Consider the following 24,248-nt stretch of genomic DNA (forward strand, 5'->3'; position numbering starts at 1 on the left):
GAACCAAAGTCACACACACACACACACACACACACACACACACACACACACACACAAACACACCTTAATTCCTGTGGTCTCTTGGTGTTTCCAGGGAGCCATCTGGTCAACATTTTTTTGGTAATTCTGTCTGTGGTAATTCACAGTGATAACAATCAGCACAGCTAACATTTATGCAGTGTTTGCCTTGTACTGAGTTAAGTGTTTTACAAGTATTTAATCTCCTAACACTGCCATGAGGGAGGTTTTGTTCTCTTCCCATTGTGTAGCTGAGGAAAACAACTCAGAGGTTCAGTGATTGATCCAAGGCCATTCAGTAGGCAGGGATTTGAACTCAAACCTGTCTCTCTCCAGAGTTTAAGATTGTAAACACAATGTTGAAATGGGAAACTTTGGGGTTCCAAGGTATCCTGTCTCCCTTGCATGTTGGTACCTCCAAAGAGCATGTTTCCATGAACAATGGTGTTGACACTCCCACCACTGAACTCCACCACGTGTAAATAGTTTGATATCCTGTTTAATGAAGGGGTATTTTAATGACCACTCTTCTAGGCAGTCCATCAGTCACGGTTAATGGCCCTGCTTAGTTATTTATACAGAATGTTTTCCCTTCTTACCTCTTCTATTTTGCCACTTCTTGCTTCCACTCCACCCCTGAATCTAGCAACTCACCAGAAAATCTGAAAGGGGGTGTGGCTGAGGAATGATTCAGAGCTCTCTAGAAGTCTTTTTGGGCAGATACAGCTTTTAGGGAATACAGGGTGTGGGCTAAAGAAATGCTCAGCTGTTGCTGTGGGTTTGCCTCTCCTGGATGTGGGAGGCACAGCTCTGTTAGGTCAATGCCTGCATTTTCCTGGGGCAAGAGTTACAGTTCCTAAGGAACTTGCTGAAGCTTTACAAAACTAATTGCAGCAAATTAGAGGTGCAGTGGATAACCCATTACTTACTCATGGGTTAGCTAGGAGGGTCTCTCCCATGGCTTCAGGATGCTCACTTTAGCCTACAAACTGAATTTGGGTTCCATATGCCCTTGAGAGACCTGGGTTTCTGTTGAATAAATGCTGGACTGGGTGGGATTCAAGAGGTCTAGGGTCTTATCTAGTCTCTGTACCTGAACAAAATGCGTGAACTTGCATGAGTCTCTCAACCTCTTTCATCCCCCATTTGAGCCAAAAATGAATTAAGCTAGATGATGTCAGTGGGTATCCCAGGTCTACCTTTCAATGATTCTAAGTGAGTCACCCAGGATTGCTTGGATGGCCAGTGGTTTTTGAAGAAGCCCCCTGTTCCATCTTCTTAGCTCAGGTATATCCTTTCAGGTTGGGTCTAGAGGTTTTAACAAAGTTTTGGCCTGCTCTTGACTTAGCTTCTCAGCACAATTCTATCTTGCATTTGAGGGTAGGAGGAGGAGATTGTGTTCATGAAGAAAATGGGAGTGAACCGTTCTTCATTTTTTGAAAGTTCATTGGCTTAATTCAAATGTCAACCTTCCTAGGGCTGGATGTTTATTTGTAGTTGTCAAAAGTGATTTCAAATGGCAATTCCTGTCATTAATGATGGGGTGAAAAGCAAGGAGAAAAATTAAAAGGGGAGACAGGATTTCAATTTGTATGGCAAATGATCCACTCACATACAATCTCATGTACACACGCTGCTGTCTGTGATAAAGGATGGTCCCTGGGTATATCAGGGAGGGAGGGGATTATAAATGTTTTGTTATCTTCTGTCCTTCAGTCCTATATGGTAAATAATGCTGCAACTTGCTCTTAATTATTATGCCTCTTTTTCTTTGTTCCTCAAGGGAGTGGTTTATTATTATTTTTCTCTCTGTGGGGAAACTTGCTTGACATCATGTCCAGTGTTCTGTATCTGGAGGCGAGGAGGATTTGCTTGGGTGTTGTTGTGTAGAAATCAACCAGAATATTTTAACCAATATTCTTGCAGGATTCCAGTCTGCTTGGCTTTTTTGGAGCCCTATCTGATTCCAGGATGATGTCTTTCCGGACAGATGTGAAACACCCCTCTCTTGCTACATGCACAGTGGAAAGGGAGCTTGGCCCCTCAGCTTGCATGGGTGGTTTTTGGGTGAAGGTAGAACTAAGTGCTCAGAGGTTGAGTACCTTTGGGGTCTTGCATGAACATGATAGTCATGCAAGGGCACGTTGCACTGTGTGTGTGTGTGTGTTTCTAACACTCTTCTTCCTTTTTCTCCCCCTTTCTCTCCTCTGCCTTTCCCTCTTTGAAAATGCTGCCACAGATGTCAGTCAAGGTCCAGGTGAGTTTCTGTGTTTGTACAGCTGCTGTGGAAATTTCCCCTCTGCCAGATTGTGCATGGTTTGACTCTGAGTGAGACCTTTTTCTAGGGACTCTTAAACAGAACAGAAATCTAAGTACATTGCATTTTCATTGATTTGGGTTGAGAATAAGAAATGCCTTGAATTGATGTGTTCATGTTGGTTTTGAAAACCATTTTAAAACCAAAGGAATGTGGTTCCCATGCTTATACAGTCACTTCCTTCTGATTAAAATTTCTGGGTGAATCAAAGAAATGGAAAATGAGCATTTTTGGAAAATATTTTTAAAGATATTCTTAAGATATGAACTCTCCAATTTAATGAGCATTTTTGCCTTGTCATACATAAATCTACTTATCTTCTATAGTTTCATGTGGTTGAAAGTTGAAGATATGAATACTTAGCATAGAAAATATGTGATGAGAGAAGAAGTCTTATTTCTTTGAATTCTAAGAAATGGCTTTCCCCTGCCCCACAATGAAATTGGCAATTTTTAAAAGGTTATGTAACTAATACATGTTCACTGTATTTAAAAAAAAACGAAAATATAAGGAAGAGGAATGGTTTTTGTCAATGAACAAATGGAAGAACGATTCTCATGCTAATTGTGCATTTCTCTTTTTAAAATGCATACTCATCCAGAGTTCTAATTGTAAGCATTGTGTGTGTGTCTGTGTGTACAGACATATATGTACACACATACACACACACACAGGCTCATATAAGAGGTTACAACCATATATGGATAAGAAGTGTGAGATGACTTAGAATGATTTGGAGATCATTCTAAACTGGATAGAATTTTGAGTTAAGAGGAGTAATTAACCTTACCAAATGAGAAGGGAATATCATCTTTCTTTGCTATTTTCACATATGTTTTCTTGTTCAGTCATTTTAACATTTAATTCTTGTAACATCAATACAATTATATTTTAATATGATGGAAATTGAGAGCCCAGCAGGTTAAGCCATTTGCCCAAGGTCATAGGGATTGTTAGTGGTAGCACTGGGATTTGAATTTAGGACTTTGGGACTCTAAAGCCCAGGCACCTTCCATTGGAACATACTGAAAATTCCATCACTGAAAATTCTTAGCAACTGAAGGTCTTGTAAACATTTCCTAAGGGGACTATCATTGATTTTTTGCTTAGAGATAATGTGACGTTTTCATTATTAGCAGTCCTCTTTCCAAATGAATTTATCCTTCCCTTCTCTCTCTCTTTCTTTTTTCTTTTTAATTTTTTTAATGTTTATTTTAAAAATTTTTTTATATTTATAATATTATTTTTATTGAAAAACAAATTTATGTATTAGTGGACTGACAAAAGTCCAAACTTGTGTTATTCAAGGGCTTACTGTATTTCATTCTTAGAAAATATTTTTATATTAAACATAATTTTTGTCAAATTGGTTTCCATATAACACCCAGTGCTCATCCCAACAGGTGCCCTCCTCAATGCCCATCACTCACTTTCCCCTCTCCCCCACCCCCCATCAACCCTCAGTTTGTTCTCAGTATTTAAGAGTCTCTTATGGTTTGCCTCCTTCCCTCTCTGTAACTTTTTTTTTTCCCCTTCCACTCCCCCATGGTCTTCTGTTAAGTTTCTTAGGATCCACATATGAGTGAAAATAATGTTTATTTTTGAGGAGGTGGGGAGGGGCAGAGAGAGGAAGACACAGAATCTGAAGGAGGCTCCAGGCTCTGAACCATCAGCATAGAGCCTGATGTGGGGCTCAAATTTACGAACCATGAGATCATGACCTGAGTCGAAGTCAGATGCTTAATCTACTGAACTACCCAGATGCCCCTTCCTTCCATCTTCCCTTCCTTCCTTCCTTCTTTCCTTCCTCCCTCCTTCCCTCCCTTCCTTCCTTCCTTCCTTCCTTCCTTCCTTCCTTCCTTCCTTCCTTCCTTCCTTTTTTCCTTCCTTCCTTCTTTCCTTCCTTCCCTCCCTCCCTAGCTCCCTCCTTCCCTCCTTTCCTGTTTAAAGAATCACCCAGACTTAAGTAGGGTTTCTCACCATTGATCTATATGGTATATTACATAGCAAAAAAGAATAATACAGTTATCTCCAGCTAATACACAGGATTTCCCTTTTTTTTTTCTGTCCCTACCTCACCTTTGAAAATAAGTGGTGGTTGAAATGAAGCACAGGACAGCATTTCCTAAGAAGATAACATTAAATTAATTTTCTATTTAATAATATTTTACTCAACAAATATCTATTGAGAATCTATTATGTGCCAGGCACTGTTCTAGGCACTAGGGATAAAACAGTGAACAAAACAGAAGACAATCCCTGTCCTCATGGATCTTTTATTCTACTTGAGGGAAGACAATGAACTAATGAACTGGATATATACGCACACCTATATACGTATTATATATACAATATATACATGTATTGTATCAGAGGGTAGGCAATCAGCATTGTGGAGAAAAACAAAAATGTTAAAAATTAGGTTGCTAATTTATAGAGGGTGGTCAGGAATGCGCTCTCTGTTCAGGTGATATTTTCTGGAATACCTCAAGGAGGTGAGGTAGTAAGCCCAACACCTGCAATTTTGTTTGGAAAAGTGCCACTTGGCTCCACCCCTCTTCATTCTGGTTCCTGGCAGAGAGGTGACCCATGGTCCCCACTTTGGCTTGTGTGTGTTGTGTCCCGTCCAGAGGGTCCCAGCTGAGGGAGTAAGTGGGTTTGATATCCAGCCTGCATTCCTCTTGCCAAGCCTATGATCCTGGGGCTGCCTCTGACCAGGGGGCACCTTTTTGTAATTCTCACAAAGACATCTATTGGTCCTGGATGAAACAGCATGGGGGCGTAAAGTGCAGTGGACACACAGGCTTCTGTTTTCCCAGAGGGGTGGGTGACCCTCCCTTAGTTAACAGCAACTATAATTAGTCCAGCTTAGCACCATTGCAATGAGCATTGCATCACCTTATTCTCCTAATGACCCTCTAAGGTGTGTCTGCTGAGTTCCATTTTTTTGCGGAGGAAGTTGAGGCCAGGAGGTTAAATGTTGTGTTGAGGTCACCCAGCCATCTAGTAGCTGGGCCAAGAGAGGGTTCCTCCTTGATTCCAAATCTTGCAGTCTTTGTTCTGCCCTTGAAGGGTCAAGAGCTGATAGCCAATCCTGTAACCACCCCTGACCCGGACCCCTGGCTTTTTTGTGGTTTCTGAGCCTGAAGCAAATCACTAGTTCAGAAACTTTCCTTGTGGCCCAGGACGTAGCAGGAGGCAGCCTGGGCTGCCTGGCCCTGGCTGAGGTCAGCGGCAGCCTCCTGCCTCTCCGAGCCCCTGGCCAGGCAGTGCGGAGCCAGCAGTGCTGTGGCTCTGAAACAAGAAGCCTTTAGTGGTTCACTGATTTTCCCCCCTTCCCCTCAGGAAGACAAATTGGGGATTTTATGAGCTAATGTAACTGTTTACCCAGGGGCCGCTGGAAGACTGTGAGGGACGATTGATTAATTTTACATGTTTACAATTTTACATGTAATTTATTGGTTAGCAGTAACACTACTGTATAAGACGCAGCTGGAAATGGGGCCTGGCAGGCAGCACCTTCCTCAAGGTTCAGGAGATGGGCTGGGGCTTGGAGAGACTGTCCTGGAAACACCCAGGAGAAAAGCGGCAGGTGATAGGTACTTCACTGGACTTGTGTGTGGGAAGATCCGCAGCCCCTCCTTCTAGTCCCTAGGAGGGAGGTTTCAGATAATAAAGTAGCATCAGGGGCACCTGGGTGGCTCAGTCGGTTGGGCGTCCGACTTTGGCTCAGGTCATGATCTCCTGGTCTGTGAGTTCGAGCCCCGCGTCGGGCTCTGTGCTGACAGCTCAGAGCCTGGAGCCTGTTTCAGATTCTGTGTCTCCCTCTCTCTCTGACCTTCCCCCCTTCATGCTCTGTCTCTCTCTGTCTCAAAAATGAATAAATGTTAAAAAAATTAAAAAAAAAAAATAAAGTAGCACCAGGCATTTGTAGGGTGCTGACCTGAAGGAGGTGAGGGACACTCAGCTCTGATTTAACTCTTTACCTCAACCCTCCCCTGTCCTCTTTCAGATGAGAAAAGCCTCAGGGAGGGTCAGTAACTGCCCAGAATCTCCAGCTGCTAGGACAAGACAAGGATCTCAGATCTGTCTGGTTCCAAAGAGTGTGCTCTTTTTCTTTGAAACCCTGGCATTTCCAAGGCAGAGTTGTGGACCTCTTATCTGTGTCTGCACTCTTAGCTCTCCGCGCAGTGCATGGCACATAGTAGGGCCTCAAAAAATTTATTGAGCAGGGAGTGTGGGAACAAATATCAGGGCATTGTAAGTCTGTAGGGTCCCTGAGCCATATTTGAGCTGAAAGGCCATCCTGTCCAAAGAGTACAACTATTTTACTTTTCAAAGGAAGAAACTGAGGCCCAGGGAGTGGCAGGGACATCTCCAAGGCCAGGTAACCAGTTTGTGGCCTGGAAGAGACCCTTGTCATGTACGTATCCCACGCCTCTGGCATACTGGGATTTGTCAATGGTCTCCTTGTGCTGCCTGGGGGCAGGAGTGGGCAGGCCCAGCCCAGTACCATATCACACCCTTAGCTCTCTCCCTTTTTCCCATGTGTTCTAGAACTCTCTCCAAGGGGAGAGCAAGCCCTTTGAAGGTGAGAAAGGATCTAGGAGGCAGAGAACAGTGCTGGGGCCTCTAGGTGTACGAACCCTCCCTTCCCCTCCCCCAGTGCCTCCCCTCCAGCCAGGAGGGGCTCTTTATGGTGCTCCAATGACAGTCTCTCTCCTCAGAAGGGATAATTTCTCAGACCGCCTGCTGATTAGAGCTGGAATTTAAATGAATAACTGTGACCTTGTGCAAGTGCCCTAGTTACTCAGAGGCCCGATGAGGAAATAGGCCTCTCGCTTCAGTCCATCAGAGCCCTGGCAGGCGCAGGAGGAGGGGCTGCTGTCTGCCGAGGCCCAGAGGAGGCCCGGTCTGCTGTTGCCCGAAGCAACTGATGGCCTTCGCTTGAGCCTCCCTCTGCCCACTCTTGATCTCTGCCCTCGGTGTCTTCCCCCTTCAGTTTAAGTCATCTCAAGGCTGTCCTTGGAGAGGGGGCCTGATTATTTGTCCTGAGCCCTGCCCTGTCTCTGGGGAGTCCAGCCCTGTCTCTGGGAGGGACACTGTTCTGAACCCAAAGTCAGACGCAGAGCCGACGTGTCTGACTCGCGTGATGGACACGGAGGGTCTGCCCTAGAAGTTGCTCCGCGGAGGAGAGCCCCCAGAACCGCAGCCTCGGCTTCACGCAGGAGCTTGTTAGAAAAGCAGAATCTCGGGCCTTGCCCCAGACCTGCTGAGTCAGAATCTGCTTTTTTGCCAACATGTCCAGGTGTATGTACACACATTAACGCTTGAGACGTGCTGACCTAAAGAGTCCAGCTTCTCCCCTCTGGGGCCACGAATGCCATGTTCCTCGTCTCTTCCATTTTTCTGGGTTGACAGGAGTTGGGAGGGAGGATGGGATTAGGGAAGGGAAAGGGAATGAACACTTCCTGACCACTGAGTCTGTGCCTGTCACTGTTCAGGCCCTTTCGATATAAGAATTTACATACTGTGAGTCAGGGGAGCTCAGGATAGAACAAGTTTCCGTGAACAACTGCTCAGGGGCCAAATCCAGCCTGCTGCCTGCTTTCATATGGCCTCTGGGCTATGGATGGTTTTTCTCTTTTTAAATAGTTGAAAGCAGCAAAAATAATTTGTGATGCACACATTTTATGAAATTCAGACTTCAGTGTTCATAAAGTTTTATTGGAACACAGGCACACTTGTTTGTCTTTGTTTTGTCTCTGGCTGCTTTGCAAAGGCGGGGCTGAGTAGCTGTGACAGAGACTGTGTGTCCTGTAAAGCCTGGAAAATTTACCATCTGGCTCTTTACAGAAAAAGTTTGCCACCCTCGGTCTAGAGCATAGACTTGGAGCCAGATGCCTGGGTTGACATCCTAGCTTTCTCTCCGTATGAACAGTAGGACCTGTTCAAGTTACCTTCCCTTTGTGGGCCCTACTTGCCTCATCTGTGAAATGGGGACAGGAAGTACCTTCACCAACAGGGGCTGTTGTGTAAGTGAGCTCATGCATGTCAAGTCTTTAGAGCAGTGCCTGGCACATGGTAAACCATGTATAAATTAGCCAGTATTGTAAGTTCTCTCATTTGATCCTTTCCACGTGTTTTCATTTCACAGATGAAGACACTTGGGCTCAGAGGGTTTAAAACAAAAGACGTTCTTTGGTCTGTTTGGTCTTCCAAACTATTCACAGGCATGCCACCAGTCCTGTGCTGGAGAGCCCCTCGAAAGACACCTGCTATGCTCCCCCTTGTCACAAATTTTCTCCCATCTGTCCTGATCTTTATGCCTTCAGTGAAGAGGTCCCTCAAACGTAGATCCTGGCCACCACTGCTGTGAAGCAAGGCCGAGGAATCCCACTGAGGGGGAACGAAGGGACTGATACTTTTCAGAGGTTCAGCTGTATACCAAGCACCCATCAAGATGTTATATCCTTTGCCCAAGGTCAGAAGCAGGTACGGTAGGCACCAGGATTTAAACACATATCTGGGATTTCTGCTCTCATTCTGCCTCCTTCTGGCTCTGCTACTTTCCCTGAGGGTTGTGTGGCCTTGGGTAAGTCATGCAACCTCTCTTTTCTTTAGTGTGGAGAGGTTAAATCAGATGGCCTCTCAGGCTTCTTTCATTCTGAGGATCTAGGATCCAGCCTCCAACTGACATACCTTGGGGAACAGCAATCAGGAAACTGCCTTCTTGGTTACCAAAGACTCAACAGTTCCCAACATCAGTGGTACCTGTACAGTATTTTGTCTTTTCTTTCCTATTCTTTTGGGCACATTTGCTTTTCTCCTTATTTCTTAGGAAAAACACCTGAGCTTGTATTATGAGCCAGGCACTAAAAACCTAAGTTTTTGCACACATCATTTAGTTTTTTTGACATCCTCAGGAAATAGATTTTGTTATTAGGCCCATTTTACCCATGAACAAACTGAGGCTCAGAGATGTTAACTGACCAGTTCCGGCCAGAAAAAAGGGGTAGAGCAGGATGCAAATGCTGGTGTGTCTGGCCCTGGAGAGGCCTCATGGCATCATAAGTTTCACCAGAATGTACATTCCACAAAGGTGCACCCCTGTTCACTATTTCTATGCTCTGGGCCTGAAACAGTGCCAATAGATCATAGGAATGGAATAAATACTGGCTCAATGAATAAATAGTGCTCAGGACTCAGCTCTTCGTTTTACCCCTCACTCCTCTGAGAGAAAGTCTGCTTTTTGTATAGGTGTTCACCCTGAGATAGAAGGTAATTGAATCTTTATTCAGTGCCTGTCTTGGGCTTGGGTCAGTGGGGGATGCAGGCAGCAGGGAATCCACCATGGCTGTGCATAATTGGATTGGAAGGGGGTCCTCAGCTGGGCTAACAGTGATCGGCTTCCAGCCAGTTGCCCACTGGGGCCGGGGAAAATCCCCCCCCCCCCCCGGTTGCTGTGGCTCTTCTTGATGAGTAAGTGTGGGTGGGGAGCTGCTTCCTAGCCTGCCTCCAGCTTTGGATAACTCAAGGAGGTAGACCACTGGCCCTTGGTGCCTTTTTCTACATCATTTTAAAATCATGTCCTTTACCGTCCTGGCAAGGCAGACCTACTCGGGTGCTGCTTATGGTCCCAGTTTGTTTCTTAGTTCTGTAGGGCAAGGTCAGAGTTCGAGCTGGAAAAACATCATTAGAAATATCTCACAGTCTCACTGGAACAGTACTGCCCCACCCCTCCTGATCCTGCCAAACACGTGGGGTATATATTTATTGCTCCAGTGATGATCAGGCATTGGTGGCATTAAGAAGAATCAATGAATGCTAAATGCACTGTAATGTGTGGGAGAGTCTTATTCAAAGATATGTATCCTCAAAATGCCATTGGTGAGACCATAGAGAAACTCTTCTAGACCAATTCCTGCCTTGTACAGGTGGAAAACTGAGACCAGAGAACTTCCGCATAACTTAGGTAAGTCACACAGCTTGTATATGGCAGCTTTGGTGACCTTCTCAGTCTGGAGACCTACCTAGCAAGGTCTGGTAAGGACCTGAGCTAAGCTAGTCGGTTTGTGGGGCTAGGTCTCAGGAGGGCTAGGGAGATGAAATGCAGCTGAGGGTTGAGGACAGTGGGTCCCCTGTGGGGCAACTCAGTTGACTATGACCATGGAGGAAGGCACCTGAGGATACACTAGGCAGGTGGTCTGTTAGTGCTGCCAGTTTGTTGGAAGACTGGTGTTGCCAAGAGGCGGGAGGTGGGGCAAAGAGAGGGCTCAGATGTACCACTCTTCTTAATAATGACAGTGATGACTACATACTTTTGAGCCTTCCCTGTGTTCCATGAACTGTGCTAAGTGCTGTCCATACGTGGTTGCACGTGATTGTCACAGTGATCCTGAGAAGATATTTTACAGGAGCGAGGCATGGAAGAGTTAACTTGCTCAAAATCCCATAGGTAGTAAGAGGTAGAGCTGGGATTTGAATTCAGGTTTGGGATGGTTTAGAGCAGTTGTTTGCAAAGTTTGGTAAGCATCAAAAATCCCCTGGAAAGCTAGTAAAGGAGATCCAGGGTTATTAAAGTAAGACATTTCCCCCAGGTGATTCTGATAACGACCAAAGTTTGAGAACCACTGTTTTAAAGCAACATGATCTGGAAGGTAAAGGAACTTGAAAGCTCCAGCATTAGCCACTAATTTCTACCTTATAAACATTGAGGGAGGCAGGAAGTTGGAGGGGCAAGTGGAAAGGACGATGGAATGAATGATTCCCCCTTTGAGGTCCAGTGGCACCTTAGGTTATGGGGCTAGTAGAGCCATCATCATAATACATTATAGTCAGCTGTGTATTGTCCTTCACAAGCCCCTTCTTTGGCCACTGTGGGCTCTCGAAGGACATGAGGTGTCGTACTTTTTGAGAACAGAGATTTATCCATGCTTGCATCCCCACTACCTGTCACATTGTATGTGCTCATGAAACTGTTGTTAGAAACAGCATTTCAGGGATGGAAAGGACCCAAAAGGTTGTCAAGACTCTGTGCACCTAATTTTTTTAATTTCTTCTGTAAGAGTTCATTCAGACTTGGCTTGAACCCCTAGCGTGATGAGCAGCTCATTGCTCCTTTCACCATTCCATCCCATTCCAAGAGCACTGAGTGTTCCAAAGCTCTTCCTTATTCTGAGTCACTCTAGCTTTTACCACCTGTATTGCTTCCAGCCCTTGGAGACACACAGAATAGGTCTAATTACACTCCCAGTGTTTGAAGACGGGGCTTTTGTCTTTGAGGATTTTCTTTTCTAAAGGCTAAAATATCTCCAGTTTCCTTGGGCATTCTCATACAAGGGTTTTAAGTTCTCTCGTCCAGATCATTGTTTTCCAAAAAAATGACTTTTTTTTTTTTTTTGCATCCTTTCCAAAGAAGCATGCCCACACTACATACAGTATTATGGACATGTCCCAACCAGTTCATTAGAGAGTGAACCTACTGCTCCCTTTTTCTAGACTTCCTACTTGTATCAGTGGTGGTATGAAATACCTTTGCTTGTTCTTTTAATGACTAGAGCATTAAGTTGAACATAAAGTCACTGAAAATCTTTATTGTTTTGTGTGCACTGCTGCTAAACCATTTCTCTCCCATTCCTGTTCTGTGAAATGGCTTATTTGACTTAGACTTTGGGATCATCCTTTGATTTTGTTCAATTCTGCCCTGGATTTTTAAAATCAAGCACACTAAGATCTATTAGGGTAAAGTTCTTTCATCTAGTGCATCAGCTGTCCCTTCCAGCTTCGTGTCATTTATGAATAAAGAACAATTTTAGAAAAGTTCATGACAGTTGGAGTGTAAGAACTTCTCCTTTGGGAAGAGTCTCTTCTAAAAGCCACAGTTGCAGATCCCTTAAGCCTTAGGGTATAAAGCATGACTGCCTCCATTTCTTTTTTTTCCATAGTATTCATGCAAGAGGAAACCCCAACCCACCTTCCACCTTTAAAGAGGTGAAATAGTTTGCAAAGGCCCTGGGTTCTTGCCTCTGCCCCATGGTTATACCATACAGAAGCTATTGGTGATTCCTGGGTGACATTAGAAGAAATACTTTCTGTTCAGTATAGCCACCAAGCTGTAAGTACAATGTTGGTCTAGAGGCAAACAGTTTGTGGGCTCGTACAATTATATCCTACAAAGGGTTTAGTGGTGAGAATGGCACATGGTGGCAACATGGAAAGGCAAACCCAGAAGCTGGGACCTGAGTGCATCTGGCTTGGAGAATTAGTCTCAGGCTCTCTTTGTCTTCAGTCCAACTATTCAGTTCATCCCCAGTACTATTCACGGCTCATGGAAAAGCCAAAAACGTATGTAAACGGGTGATTGTCCCAAGTGTCAGCTCATGATTGCTGTCAGGTGATTGATTGAAGCTTTGTTTACTGTCTTCCTTTTTGATTCTGGGTGGTGATCTCAGAGTATTAGTTTGAACCATTTAAAATAGTCATTTTTATAGGTCAAAAGCAGTCAACTCTCGGTTTTGTATGATTCAACCTAATAGCTGGCCTCTTGAGATATCACCTTGGTTCATAGAGGCATAGTGTCTTTGAGTTGGAATAGATTTTTGGTAACTATCTCCAGAAACCCCACTCTGACTCTCTTCTGTGGCATTTCTGGAAAGTGAGACTTCCCCTATTACTCCACCCTCTCTGTTCCTGCCAAATTTGCTTGCTCCCTTGTCTTGCCTGTGCAACTTTAAAAATACTTGAAGGCAGCTCTCCTGTCCTTTTATTGCTTGCTCTTGTTTAGGCTGTAAGTAGCAGTTCCTGGAGCCATTCTTCACGTGATGTCGTTTTGGACCCCTGACCATTTTGATTTTCTTCTTTGGACACATCCTACCTTGTTAATGCTCCTCCTAGTGTATGACACCATTTTCTGAACCAAAACCATAGGTTTGGTACATTCAGTGTTGAGAAGAGGGAGGACTATTGTCTTATTTTATTTTGAGGGGATAGGAGGTGTTGTGCTTAAGTGCCAGAATTTACATTTGTCCCTTAAGATTAAATTTCACTTTTGCCTGTCCACATCCTTTTGGACTCTGATTTTGATATATAACAAATTAGCTATTCCTTTCAGCTTTAGTTCATCACAACATCCAGACACGTGCCAATGAATGTTTTCAGCCAGGTCACTGATCAAAATGTTGAGCAGGCGTAGGCTCTGCTGTAAACTGCTGGTGAACCCCTGATAGAACAAGGAAACTACAGTCCATGATGAAGGTCAGGGAATTGCCCAGGGGAGGGCTGGTTTGGGCACAGTTGTGGAAATAGGTGAAGGTTTCTTTCAGACCCATCTCTTCCCTTTAAATATTCCTCTCTCCTTTCCTACCCTATCTCCTGAGTTATGTCTCCTACCCAACAGTGCCAGACTTCCTCAGTCTGTGACTGCCTGTTTTTGTCTTTCCTTCATTCAAAGTCCCTGTGCTGCCCCTGTCTTTGAAGGAAGATCTTTGGTTTTGCTTTCTGAGGATTTCACACATAGGACAATGTCAATGGCTGGGGAACCTGAGTGTGTCTCATATTCACATTTGCAGTTTAATGAGGGGAGGTGGCTTAATAGCCCTAAAATATGCCCCAGTAAGTAAAGGCTTCATGTTTTAGAAGAATCTGGGTGTGGGGATTGGGGAGAGGGAGGGAGATGGTGGTCTTTTAAAAGGGCTCCTTATTCATGCTGGACCAGAGTCATAAATAAAGTTGAATTAATATCCAGGCACTATTTTCTGCTCTTGAATTCTCCAAGGCTTGCCTCTTCCTTTATCCACCAGCACTGAAGGAGGCAGTGTGGCTCGTGTCATAGCTACCATCACAGCCTGGAGAGTCCATCTGCTGGCTTAGAATCCTCACTTCGCCACTCACTAATTAATGTGACTGTGGCTCTTAGGCCTTGGTTTCCTTACCTGTCAACTTGAAATTACAGCAATGCCTTTCCCATTGAGTTGTATTTAATAAGATGACACATAGCCATGTCTTGTCTATAGTAACAAATATTAGCTATTGTCATAATTCTTTTTCCAGATTTAACCAGATTTCCTCTCTTTTGAGTACTTGTATATTTCTTTTTTCTTCTCTCTTTTCCAAATTCCTAGTCACCCCGTAGTCACTGTGGCTTATGGATTCTCCTCATTTGGCCCCACCCCCTACCACCTTCACTTCTTCACATCTTCTTAGTTCCTCTGGAAACATCAATGACTATTTCTATTACCTTCTGATTTTATGTAATTACCCTTCTAAAAAGTTCTTGTGGCTTCATAGGCGTTCAGTGTTAGCACTTGGCACTTGCAGCAATTAGTGACATTTAATGTCTCTACTTCAGCATGGAAAAAGAGATGATATATGTGGATTTTATACTGGGATAAGAGTTACCCTGGAAGTGAATGAAAGAAAAGTCTTGGCAGGAATCACTTGCTTTTTTTTTCCTGAATCCTTTTTTTTTTTTTTCCTCCCATGAGTGACTTCTTTCCTCCCTTGAAATACTTTCCCCAGTTACTCAGGCAGAATGAAGGAAGGTAGGATGGATTGAAAACCATCTGAGGTGGGTGGGATATTATAGGTTTGAGAGGGAAACATTATTAGCTTAAATGATGAAGGCCTTCAACTTCTGGCCTGGTTCCTGAACACTGCATCTTCCTTTTGCCTATTTCAGTAAATGGTTTCTATTCTCTGTATCAGTCATTCTCATGACAGGCTTCATGATGGCCATAGCTGCTTACAAATGACTTTGCTTTCATAGCCATTTCCATTCTCCCAAGCTGCCAAAGCTGCTATCTCCATGGGGATTTTCCCAAAGGATGTAACAGTATTTAGAGGGCCATACGTATATTTTGCATATAATTTACATATGATTTACAGTCTGTTCTACGGCAGTTTCAATTTTGTGTGCCTTACCTACTGGTGATCTTTTTCTCTTCTTGTTCTTGCATCTACCCTGAGAACTTGCGCCCACAGATAGGTAGGCACAAGAGGGTAGGATATAGCACTAGAAAGAGTGAGGTGAAGGATAAACATATTAGACATCTTATTGGGATCCAGAATGGTCCCTGGATCCAGCTAGCATAGCACCCTGTCAGGTTGTCACATCTAGATAGGAGACACTTTTCAGTTGCTTTCAATTTTTTGTAATTGTTTTTTTTTCTTTAAAGGTGCTGTAGTTCCATAAGAATTCCGTGTTGGCAATTCTCAATATCCTGCCTATCAAAGGCTCATCCGAGCCCACCTCTGGTTTCCTACCCTCCACTAGGTGAACTTTTATGGAGCTGACTTTTGAGTCTTAGTTGAGGATCTATTCAAATCCAGAGCTCATGCTGAGATTGTTGAGGAAAGATGTGGTCCCTTTTGCTTCCCTGAGCCCCTGTTCCAAGCCATGTCTTTTCTTGAACATCATACCCAGAATAAATGCCAAACTCCAAACCCAGCCAGGTGCTAGCTAGTACCAGGGCTGGCTGTGTAGCCTGCAGGGCTATTGCTGACCCTCTGTTGCTGAGGTCGATGAGAAGACCAGTCTTCATTTTTCCCCCTTCCTCATCAACCGCACAGATAACACACACCCAGCATAGATTCCTTTTTTTCCCTTACTAATTATATCCTTCTCAGTTAAGATTTTTTGAGCATTATTTTCTGTATCTATATTTGAAAGCCATATCGTTCCCTTTTCTTTTTTGAATGTAAAATTTTATTTTAATGTTGAATATGATGGAAAAAATAAAAGAACCTCCAAGCTATCTTCATACTTCCCTCCCATCTTTCCCAGGTTAAGTCTCAGTGCTTAGCCCCTTTTTCTTTGATGATTCATTGACTTACATGGGCACAGACCCTCTCTTCCATGAAGGAGAGGTGATATACCCTGATATTTGTCCTGACTTTCTTGCAGACATTAGACCTACATTTTAAAATGCACCCCAGACATTTTTTGCTTAAGTGATTCTTCTGTTTTCTCAACTCATCATGCTTAAAACAGAACTCATTATTGCCCTCACTGCCCATTCATCTCCCAACCCACCCCACCTTCCTATTTCTGACAATGTTCACTCAGCCTCCCATCCACTCCTCCCCTGAAAAACCTCATCAGTCACCCAACGCCTGTTGGATCCTCTTTTTCCTTTTCCTCCCCGTTGCCACGATTCTAATCTAGGCCCTCTGCCTGTGACTGATCTTTCTGCCTCTGTCTCTTTTCCCTCTCATCTATCCTGTCTGCACCATTGCCAAAGCAATCTTCCTCGACATCATTTTCCCTGGGTCATTCCCTTGCCCATGAACCCTCAGTGTGCCCCACCAGCTGTAAGATCCTTAGCCTTGAAAGTCAAGGCTTTCATACAATGGTTCCTGTTCTCATTCTTAAGATCACCTTTCATTTCTTCCTTATATGAACTGTTTATATGTGTTTGTTGTTATTTGAATAGCATGTATGACATGCCTACCATGTGCCTGGCAGTGTCCTAGGTCCTTCTGGAAAGTTGAGCAGGAAAGCCCATGCAAATTCACTCTGTGGTCCAGGGCTTTGGATTCTCTCTTATACCAATTGCCCTGTGGTGTTACCTGGAGTGTCCTGCATCTCTTTAAATCCTAAACCATCTTCCAAGGTTAATTTCAAATCCCACTTTCCTCCAAAAACCTTTCCTCTACACCCAGGGTCCCCCTCATAGTCCTGTGGTCTTTATTGTCCGAATTCATCATTTGACACTTAGTAATAACCAATTCATTCATTCCTCATTCAGTCACCAAACATGTACTGAGCACCATCTATGTGTCAGTTATTGTGCTAGGTGTTGCCTCACACATCAGTATGTTTTTAAAGCATAATAAAAATAACAACAATAACTCTTAGAAAGCTCTTACCATGTGCAGGCCCAGTTTTATGTATATTCACTTATTTAATCCTCAAAACAACCTATGAGTTTGGCATTATTATTATCCAAATTTTGCAGATAGGAAAATCAAGGCACAGAGATGTTCAGCAAATTTACCAGGGGTCACAAGCTAGAAAGCAACAAAGCTAGGATTCACATCTGGCTCAGAAGTCCTTGATCCTAACCCCTTTACTTCACTGTCAGATACCGGTAATATATATCACATGCATGTTTATGTAAATATAAACACATAACATCTTCCCAGTTAGACTCTACACTCCTACAGGTTAGTGACCATCTACCATACTTGTTTGAATCTCCAGTATCTTATCCAGTCTTTGCATCTAGTAGGTACTTGCATCACTTGGTTGGTGGATTTTAGTTCTTCCATTCATTTGACCAGTGGGGGTGGGGGGAGCGGGGAGTGGAGTGGTGGGGAGGGGTAGCAGCTGAGATTTTTAACAGCAGGTGGGAGAGTCTGGGAATAAGAGGGGACAGAAACCATTACAGAATAGAACTGGACACTCTGGGATCTTGGTTTCCAGTTCTTGACCCTTCAAGCGTTGAGAATAGATTTGTATAAGAGAAGATACTGATATAAAAGCTCTTGAAAGTGGAATAAAATGTCCTTGTCCAAAAGCAAAATAAAACTTAAACCATATTATGGTTGTAGTTTCTCCCTCCACCATCCTGCCTCTTGTCCATTTTGCTTCTTTGCCTGCAAAACCAATTTTAACATCAGGATCCCAGATTTACATTCTTGGTCTAATATTTCTATTTAAGATTTTCATAAGTTGAAGAATATGAATATCTTATTCGAGTTGCAGTACTGCAACTACATATGTAGCTTAATAAAGCCTGATAAGTACATATTTGAATTTAAAAAACACAGGTGGTGGGTTATTTGCCTTTTAAAAGGATTCTTTCTTTTACAAAAGGATCCACTGCAGGGTTTCATTAAATATCCAGTTTCTCTTAATGCATTTATCATACAACTTAATTTACCAAAATTTGATTTATATGCCATTCTAAAGGGGTAGCTCTCAAGTTCTAGTGAGCATGGGAATCACTTGGGCAACTTGTTTAAAATTCAGACTTTTCCCCAAACTTCTTCCCAAGATTCTGACTTATTAGGGTCCTGGGTCAGGAGCCCAGGATCTTCATTGTTAAGAAGCATCCCCAGGTAGTTGATGTAGGTGGTCCCTGAAATACACTTTGGGAAACACTGCTTTAAAGAAACACATGTAACACATAGATGAACCCCATCTCCAGGGCTTTGGATTCCCTCTTATACCAATTGTCCTGTTTACTCTTCATTCAGTACATTTTTTTTTTACAATATCTATTTGAGTCAAAAAAAGACAAGACTCTACCACGTCTTCTCTGAGCTGTTAAACATCTTTAATTGTAAGTGTGAAATGTTTGTCCTTTCATTTTTAAATTTAAAAAAAATTCTAAACTTTCCCCACTAGCTGTATTTAGATGTAATTGATGTACAACGTTGTGTAAGTTTATGGTGTACAGGGTGTTGATTTCATATATTTAAATATTGCAAAATGATTAGCACCATAGCATTAGCTACCACCTCCATCTCTTCACATAATCACTATTTCTTTTTTGTGGAGAGCGTTTAAGCTGTACTTTCTTAACAACTTGCAAATATATAATACAGTATTAGTTTCTTTTCATTTTTAACCCCTTCTTTTGCTCTTAGGTTTCTTCTTGGATCTTCTTCTCATTTCTTTTTTTTTTTTAAATTTTTTATTGTTTATTTATTATATTTGAGAGAGAGAGAGAGAGAGAGAGAGAGAGAGAGAGAGAGAGAGAGACAGAGTGCAAGTGGGGGAGGGGCAGAGAGAGAGGGAGACACAGACTCTGAAGCAGACTCCAGGCTCTGAGCAGTCAGCACAGAGCCCAGCGTGGGACTTGAACTCACAAACCACGAGATCATGACCTGAGCTGAAGTCAGACACCTAACTGACTGAGCCACCCAGGTGTCCCTTCTTCTTCTCATTCTTTTTTTTTATTAAAAAAAAAATTTTTTTTAATGTTTATTCATTTTTGAGACAGAGACAGAGCATGAATGGGGGAAGGTCAGAGAGAGAGGGAGACACAGAATCTGAAACAGGCTCCAGGCTCTGAGCTGTCAGCACAGAGCCCGACGCGGGGCTCAAACTCACGGGCCGTGAGATCATGACCTGAGCCGAAGTCAGACACCCAACCGACTGAGCCACCCAGGCGTCCCATCTTCTCATTCTTGATTCTTACAACTCTCCTATGAATATTCACATAACCCATCTTTTCCACATAACCCATCTGCCTGCCCCGGACCTCCCCTTTAGTGCTCTTGATCTGGATGGTAAAGGCGATGGCTTGGTCCAGAAATATCAGGCATTTTAGGAACAGTGACTTCCACTGAGGCTTCTCTTAGCCAAATATAGGGCCTTTTGTCTTCTCTCCTATTATCCTTTCCCAAAAAAGACAAAAAATTATTTTTTAAACAAATCATGACAGCAAGTTAGTTTGGCATGATTCCATTCCTCTGTGAGTATATTAATCCTAGGTCTGCCAGAAATGTACGTTTAAAATGTGGTTATAGGTTAATGAAATTTGTTTAAAAACTAGATTCATGACATTTATGACACATGTATGTATGTATTTAATATATCATTGATCTTTTAAAACTCAGATGGTTGACCCATATTTTGCCTCTGATTACATTTCTAAAGCTCTAGTAATCTCCAAAAACATTTAGGGATTTCTATACTTTATGGAGATTTTTCTCCTTTGTTAATCCTGTATGTCCCCGAATTTCGCTTTGGGTAAAGGTTCTGTGTGGTGATATGGAGTTTGTCAAATATCTCCAGTAGTAATAAAAGCGATGGTAGGGCAAATAACTGGTGCAGTTGGTTACTGGTTGGAAAATCTTTTCTTCTAACAGATCTATCAGAGTTTATGCTTCTCATGAAGTAATGAGCTCTTAATAGCCTCGTTTGACTTCCTTAAGAACATAGCCAGAGGTTGTGTTATTTGTTAATTGGGATTTTGGTGTACCTTCTTTAACCCATTCAGTGCTGGTCTCGACCTCCCTGATCAAGGGCCAGAGACCTTCTAGGACAAGATGGGGGTGGGGAAGCGATGGAAGGCAAGGCTGTGGTCGCCACTGTCCAAGACAAAGGTGAGAGGGGAAACAGTTTCAGGTTGTCTGAGCAACTCTTGGAAGCAGGAACTCATTCCATTTTTGTAGAAAAGAATATCGTATCCAGAAAATAAAATTGGGTGGTAACCTCTGGATGGTGGGATTACAACGGATTTTTTTTTCTTTTCTGAATTTTCCAAAACTGCTACAGTGACCATGTATTAGTGTAAAAAGCCATTTAAAAGAAAGAAGGAATCATGCTTGGCCTCACATCTTGAGTCTCCTTCCTAAGGGACCTAATCTTTACTCGATTTATTTCAAATCCTGAGCATTGCATAGAACAGCGGCAAGTGGAAGGTTCTCAAGGTGAGGCCCAGAGCAGTTCAGTAAACCAAACAGTGTCCTTGGCCCGGAGGGTTGACCTGGAGGGCCGCTGTTCTGTCAGCAGCAGGGAGGTGGCTTCTCAGTGTTGGTTGCATGTGTGTGAGTGTGGATGTCCTGCCACTCACTCTTCCTCTTACTTGAGAACTAATTGATGATTGCCTTGCATTGGGGATTTTTAACTTTGTCTTCTTTCTTTTTTCCTTCCCCTTCCCCCTCCTCACCCCTTTCCCCCTCTTTTCCTTCCTAAAGGCCTCTCCCACCTCATGATGAGTGAACAAGGTAGGTGCTTTGTGCTTGTGGCACTGCAGCTGCCTGAATTGCTTGCCTTTGTGCCTCTGGCTGGTTGCTCAGAGCCTCATTGTTGCTGGCAGGCCATTCGCTGCCTGTCCCTCCTGCTGTGGGCCAGGCTGGCAGCGTGGCCACCCTGTGGGGGGGGGGTACCTTTCCCGATGCATCTTGGTTTCCTGTCCCCATCATCTCCTTGGCTTGTCCATTCTGCACCACCATTTGTCATTCTGGGCGCTGGCCCTGCCAGGCTGCCTCCAAGAGAGAAGCATGAAACAAGGCATGACGGCGTCGATAATGGGGGTGAATGAAGCTAATTTCAGAGCAGCAGAGCGGTTAACTTCCTCCTGCTCCTCCCCAGGCCCCATGCTGGGGCCCTGTGGTTGGGGGAGAGGAGCTGGGCTTCTCCCTGAATTTCACTCTGAGTAAAGGTTTGCTTTTTGTCTTCCCCTCCATCCTACTGCCCATTGTAATGACTTTCAGCCCCACATGGTCAAAGGAAGCCCTTGGGGGGTTGACTGTTTTCACTTTTATATAAAAGCAAAAACCACCGAAAGAACATGCTAATGTCTTCATGGCAGGATTCTAACTCATTATACACCCTGAAGAAAACTGCATATAAAGATCTGTAAATTCAGCATCTGCAACCTAAAATATTCAAATATGCAGGGAATGAGCTGTGCAGGAAATTCAGCTCAGCTAAGCACAGGGTGGGCTGTGAATGAAGCCTTTTTCTCCTAAATAAAAATTTTCCACATCATCAGCCTAAATCAGGATTTGAGAACTGAGCCTACTTAAAATTGTCTTTTCCTTCACTGTTCAATTGCTACTATTGTGTTTCTTCTGAGCCTTGGGATGATTGCAAGATTGGTCTACCTGCCTTGCCCTGACACCCAAAGAGTATACTTTAATTTCTCTTGTCTGTTTCTTTTGAATATAAACACAGGACTCAGTGTCTCTTTTGGAGGGCCTAAGAAAAGGGGAAGATGGGGTCCTTCTGTGTTTCCTGGTTTTTCTTGATCTTTTGAGGAGGATGGGGCACTCCTGAAGGGCCAGTGTCCCTTCCCTGTTCCCTTACACTAGACCCATCAGATAGTGTTGCCATAAAGGGGAATATGCTTAGATACAAGAAACCACTCAGGGCTGAGAGAAGTTGCTTATGATGTCCAGGGAGCTGATGTGGGCAGTTTTGGGCATCCTGACTTGATAAGACAATGTAAAGAGGAAGCACACTTTCCCAGTAGAAGTGTATCCTCCAGACCTGAGCCAAGATCTATGATGTGCACTCCAGACTTTCAGTGAAGATACTGTCTGATACAGAGTGAGTGTCAAAGAACAGAGCTGGAGGCAGGAGGTCAGGTGAGTTTGCCAGTGTTAGATGGAACTCTGGAAGAGACTGGGATGAAGCCTCGCTATTCTTGTCTGAGAGTGAGGGAAGTTATCTGCCAACAGCAGGTAACCCTGAAGTGGGTATGAGCAGAAGGTGTGATTGATGTCAACCTGGTGTTTGGGAGCTTGAGAAAGTTAAGCACATCTCTGTGAAGCAGGACGACCCAGGCTCTATGAATTGCTGGATCTGGTGGCTTGACTTTGATAGCAAGTTCCACCAGAAAAAGCAGACCCTTGGAGTCCTGATGACAAGACCCCCTTTCTTTCTTGCCTTGTGCTCCCCTTTGCTCTTTAGGGGTCCTCCTAGCTTCCAACAGTGGCTTGGGGGTGTGATGGCATCATGTGGCTGCTGTGACTGGATAGAGACTAGGCAGATAGGCTAGGCTAGTGGGACTTCTTTAATCTTGATTTGGCTTATTTTAGACCCTTTGGAGGTGCAGCTCAGGTGTTTTGGAGGGCTCAATCCCAACATTGTTATGAACAGCATGTGGAGAATCTGACCTGTACAACTCCTCCACTTTCTCACCCCCTCCTCAGCTTCTCGTGGGTCCCTGGCATCAATGTGTACCTGAGTAGAGAATTCACACACACTCATGTACACATGCTCTGGAGGTAAGTCAAGTACTTTCTAGAAATAGAGTCTTTAGGCAATGAAAGAATGACAGACACAGATACTGGGAGTTCCTCTTTAGAGAGTTTTTCAAGAAAGGATGCAGAATTCTTCTGGGTGGTCAGTGCCTCTAAATTTTTAAGTTGCAGTTTGCAGTTTAATATGTTTTTAAGAAGGTCCTTTGATTGCATTCCCCTCCTTTCCTGTTTTCCTCACTTTCTACTCCCTTCTCTGTTCTTGCCCTGTGATGATTGTCTAAATAACCAACTCTGCTTCCCATCTATACTGCTTTCCTTCCCCTATTCCTTCAACATGAAAGAGATATTTCTGTCTGGTTCCCACGGATTCTCCAGAATTTGTATCTGATGCCTGAAAATATGTCTGGAAATATTTAGGTGTGTTGTATGTTTACCACCTGTACATGTATGTGACACTCTTGGTCCTCAAGACTCATGTTAACATTGGGAAAATACCAGCGGACGTGGCTTCTCTGAGACTTTCCCTAAGCAGTTTTACATACATACCAGTTACATTGGTTAAGTGTGTGCAGTTTCACATACATGTGGCCACGCGGTGCTTTTGCATGCAGACTTGGTCACGTTCCTAAGGATGGGCCTGGGAAGAAACGAATGGGAAAAGCTTAAACATGAAGCTGGTGAAGGCAGCCTTGCTGGTCACACTGTTTTGGCTTGTTTAGGCTTCATGTTTGTGCCTTTGTTTGTGCTGCTTTCTCAAGATATTGTAGTGCTGTTGCCTTTACTGTTGTGGCTTTTTGTTATGTATGTTACATTTCTTTGTGTGTCTGCAGTGTGCTGATGTTTTCCTCTCCCTGCTCTCTCTCTCTCTCTCTCTCTCTCTCTCTCTCTCTCTCTCTCTCTCTCTCTCTCACCGTCTCCATGGTGGACACCTTGCTTCCTCTACTTCATTGGACCTTCCACTTCATTTCTGTAGGTAGAAGTAAAGGTAGAGATCATTTTATTTTTCTCATTATAACTATCAATTTGCCTTCTGAAATATTCATGTATCCAAGGGGAATTGTTGATTCTGATGAATACAATCCAGATTATAACTGAGTGCTTTTAACAACAACTTAAATAAATAAATAAACAAATTAAAAAAAAAAAGCCAATGCTATCATTTCCCTTCAGTGCACTTCGTGTTCAGTGGTTGGGGATCATTCCGAGTTGGCCTGCCTCTCTCGGAATCCAGGATGGGTCTTATCCATTA

General features: G+C 43.5%; 1 protein-coding gene across 7 annotated transcripts in view; it reads left to right on the forward strand.

Moving 5' to 3' along the window:
* The window catches only part of NRXN3 (neurexin 3), a 1,671,444-nt gene that overhangs the window by 197,328 nt on the left and 1,449,868 nt on the right, over positions 1 to 24,248 (forward strand). For 3 of the 7 annotated variants that reach the window (XM_045060712.1, XM_045060708.1, XM_045060709.1), the window contains exons 6-7: positions 2,258 to 2,275; positions 20,987 to 21,016. The exons of 2 other annotated variants lie outside the window; for them this stretch is intronic. In XM_045060712.1, coding sequence (XP_044916647.1) covers positions 2,258 to 2,275; positions 20,987 to 21,016 — 48 coding nt within the window. Of the gene's footprint in view, positions 1 to 2,257; positions 2,276 to 20,986; positions 21,017 to 23,972; positions 23,985 to 24,248 lie in introns of all 7 variants that reach the window. 2 more of the 7 variants (XM_045060707.1, XM_019833384.3) reach the window with 1 other exon arrangement.

The sequence above is a fragment of the Felis catus genome, chromosome B3 (assembly GCF_018350175.1).
Source record: "Felis catus isolate Fca126 chromosome B3, F.catus_Fca126_mat1.0, whole genome shotgun sequence".
NCBI lineage: Eukaryota > Metazoa > Chordata > Mammalia > Carnivora > Felidae > Felis > Felis catus.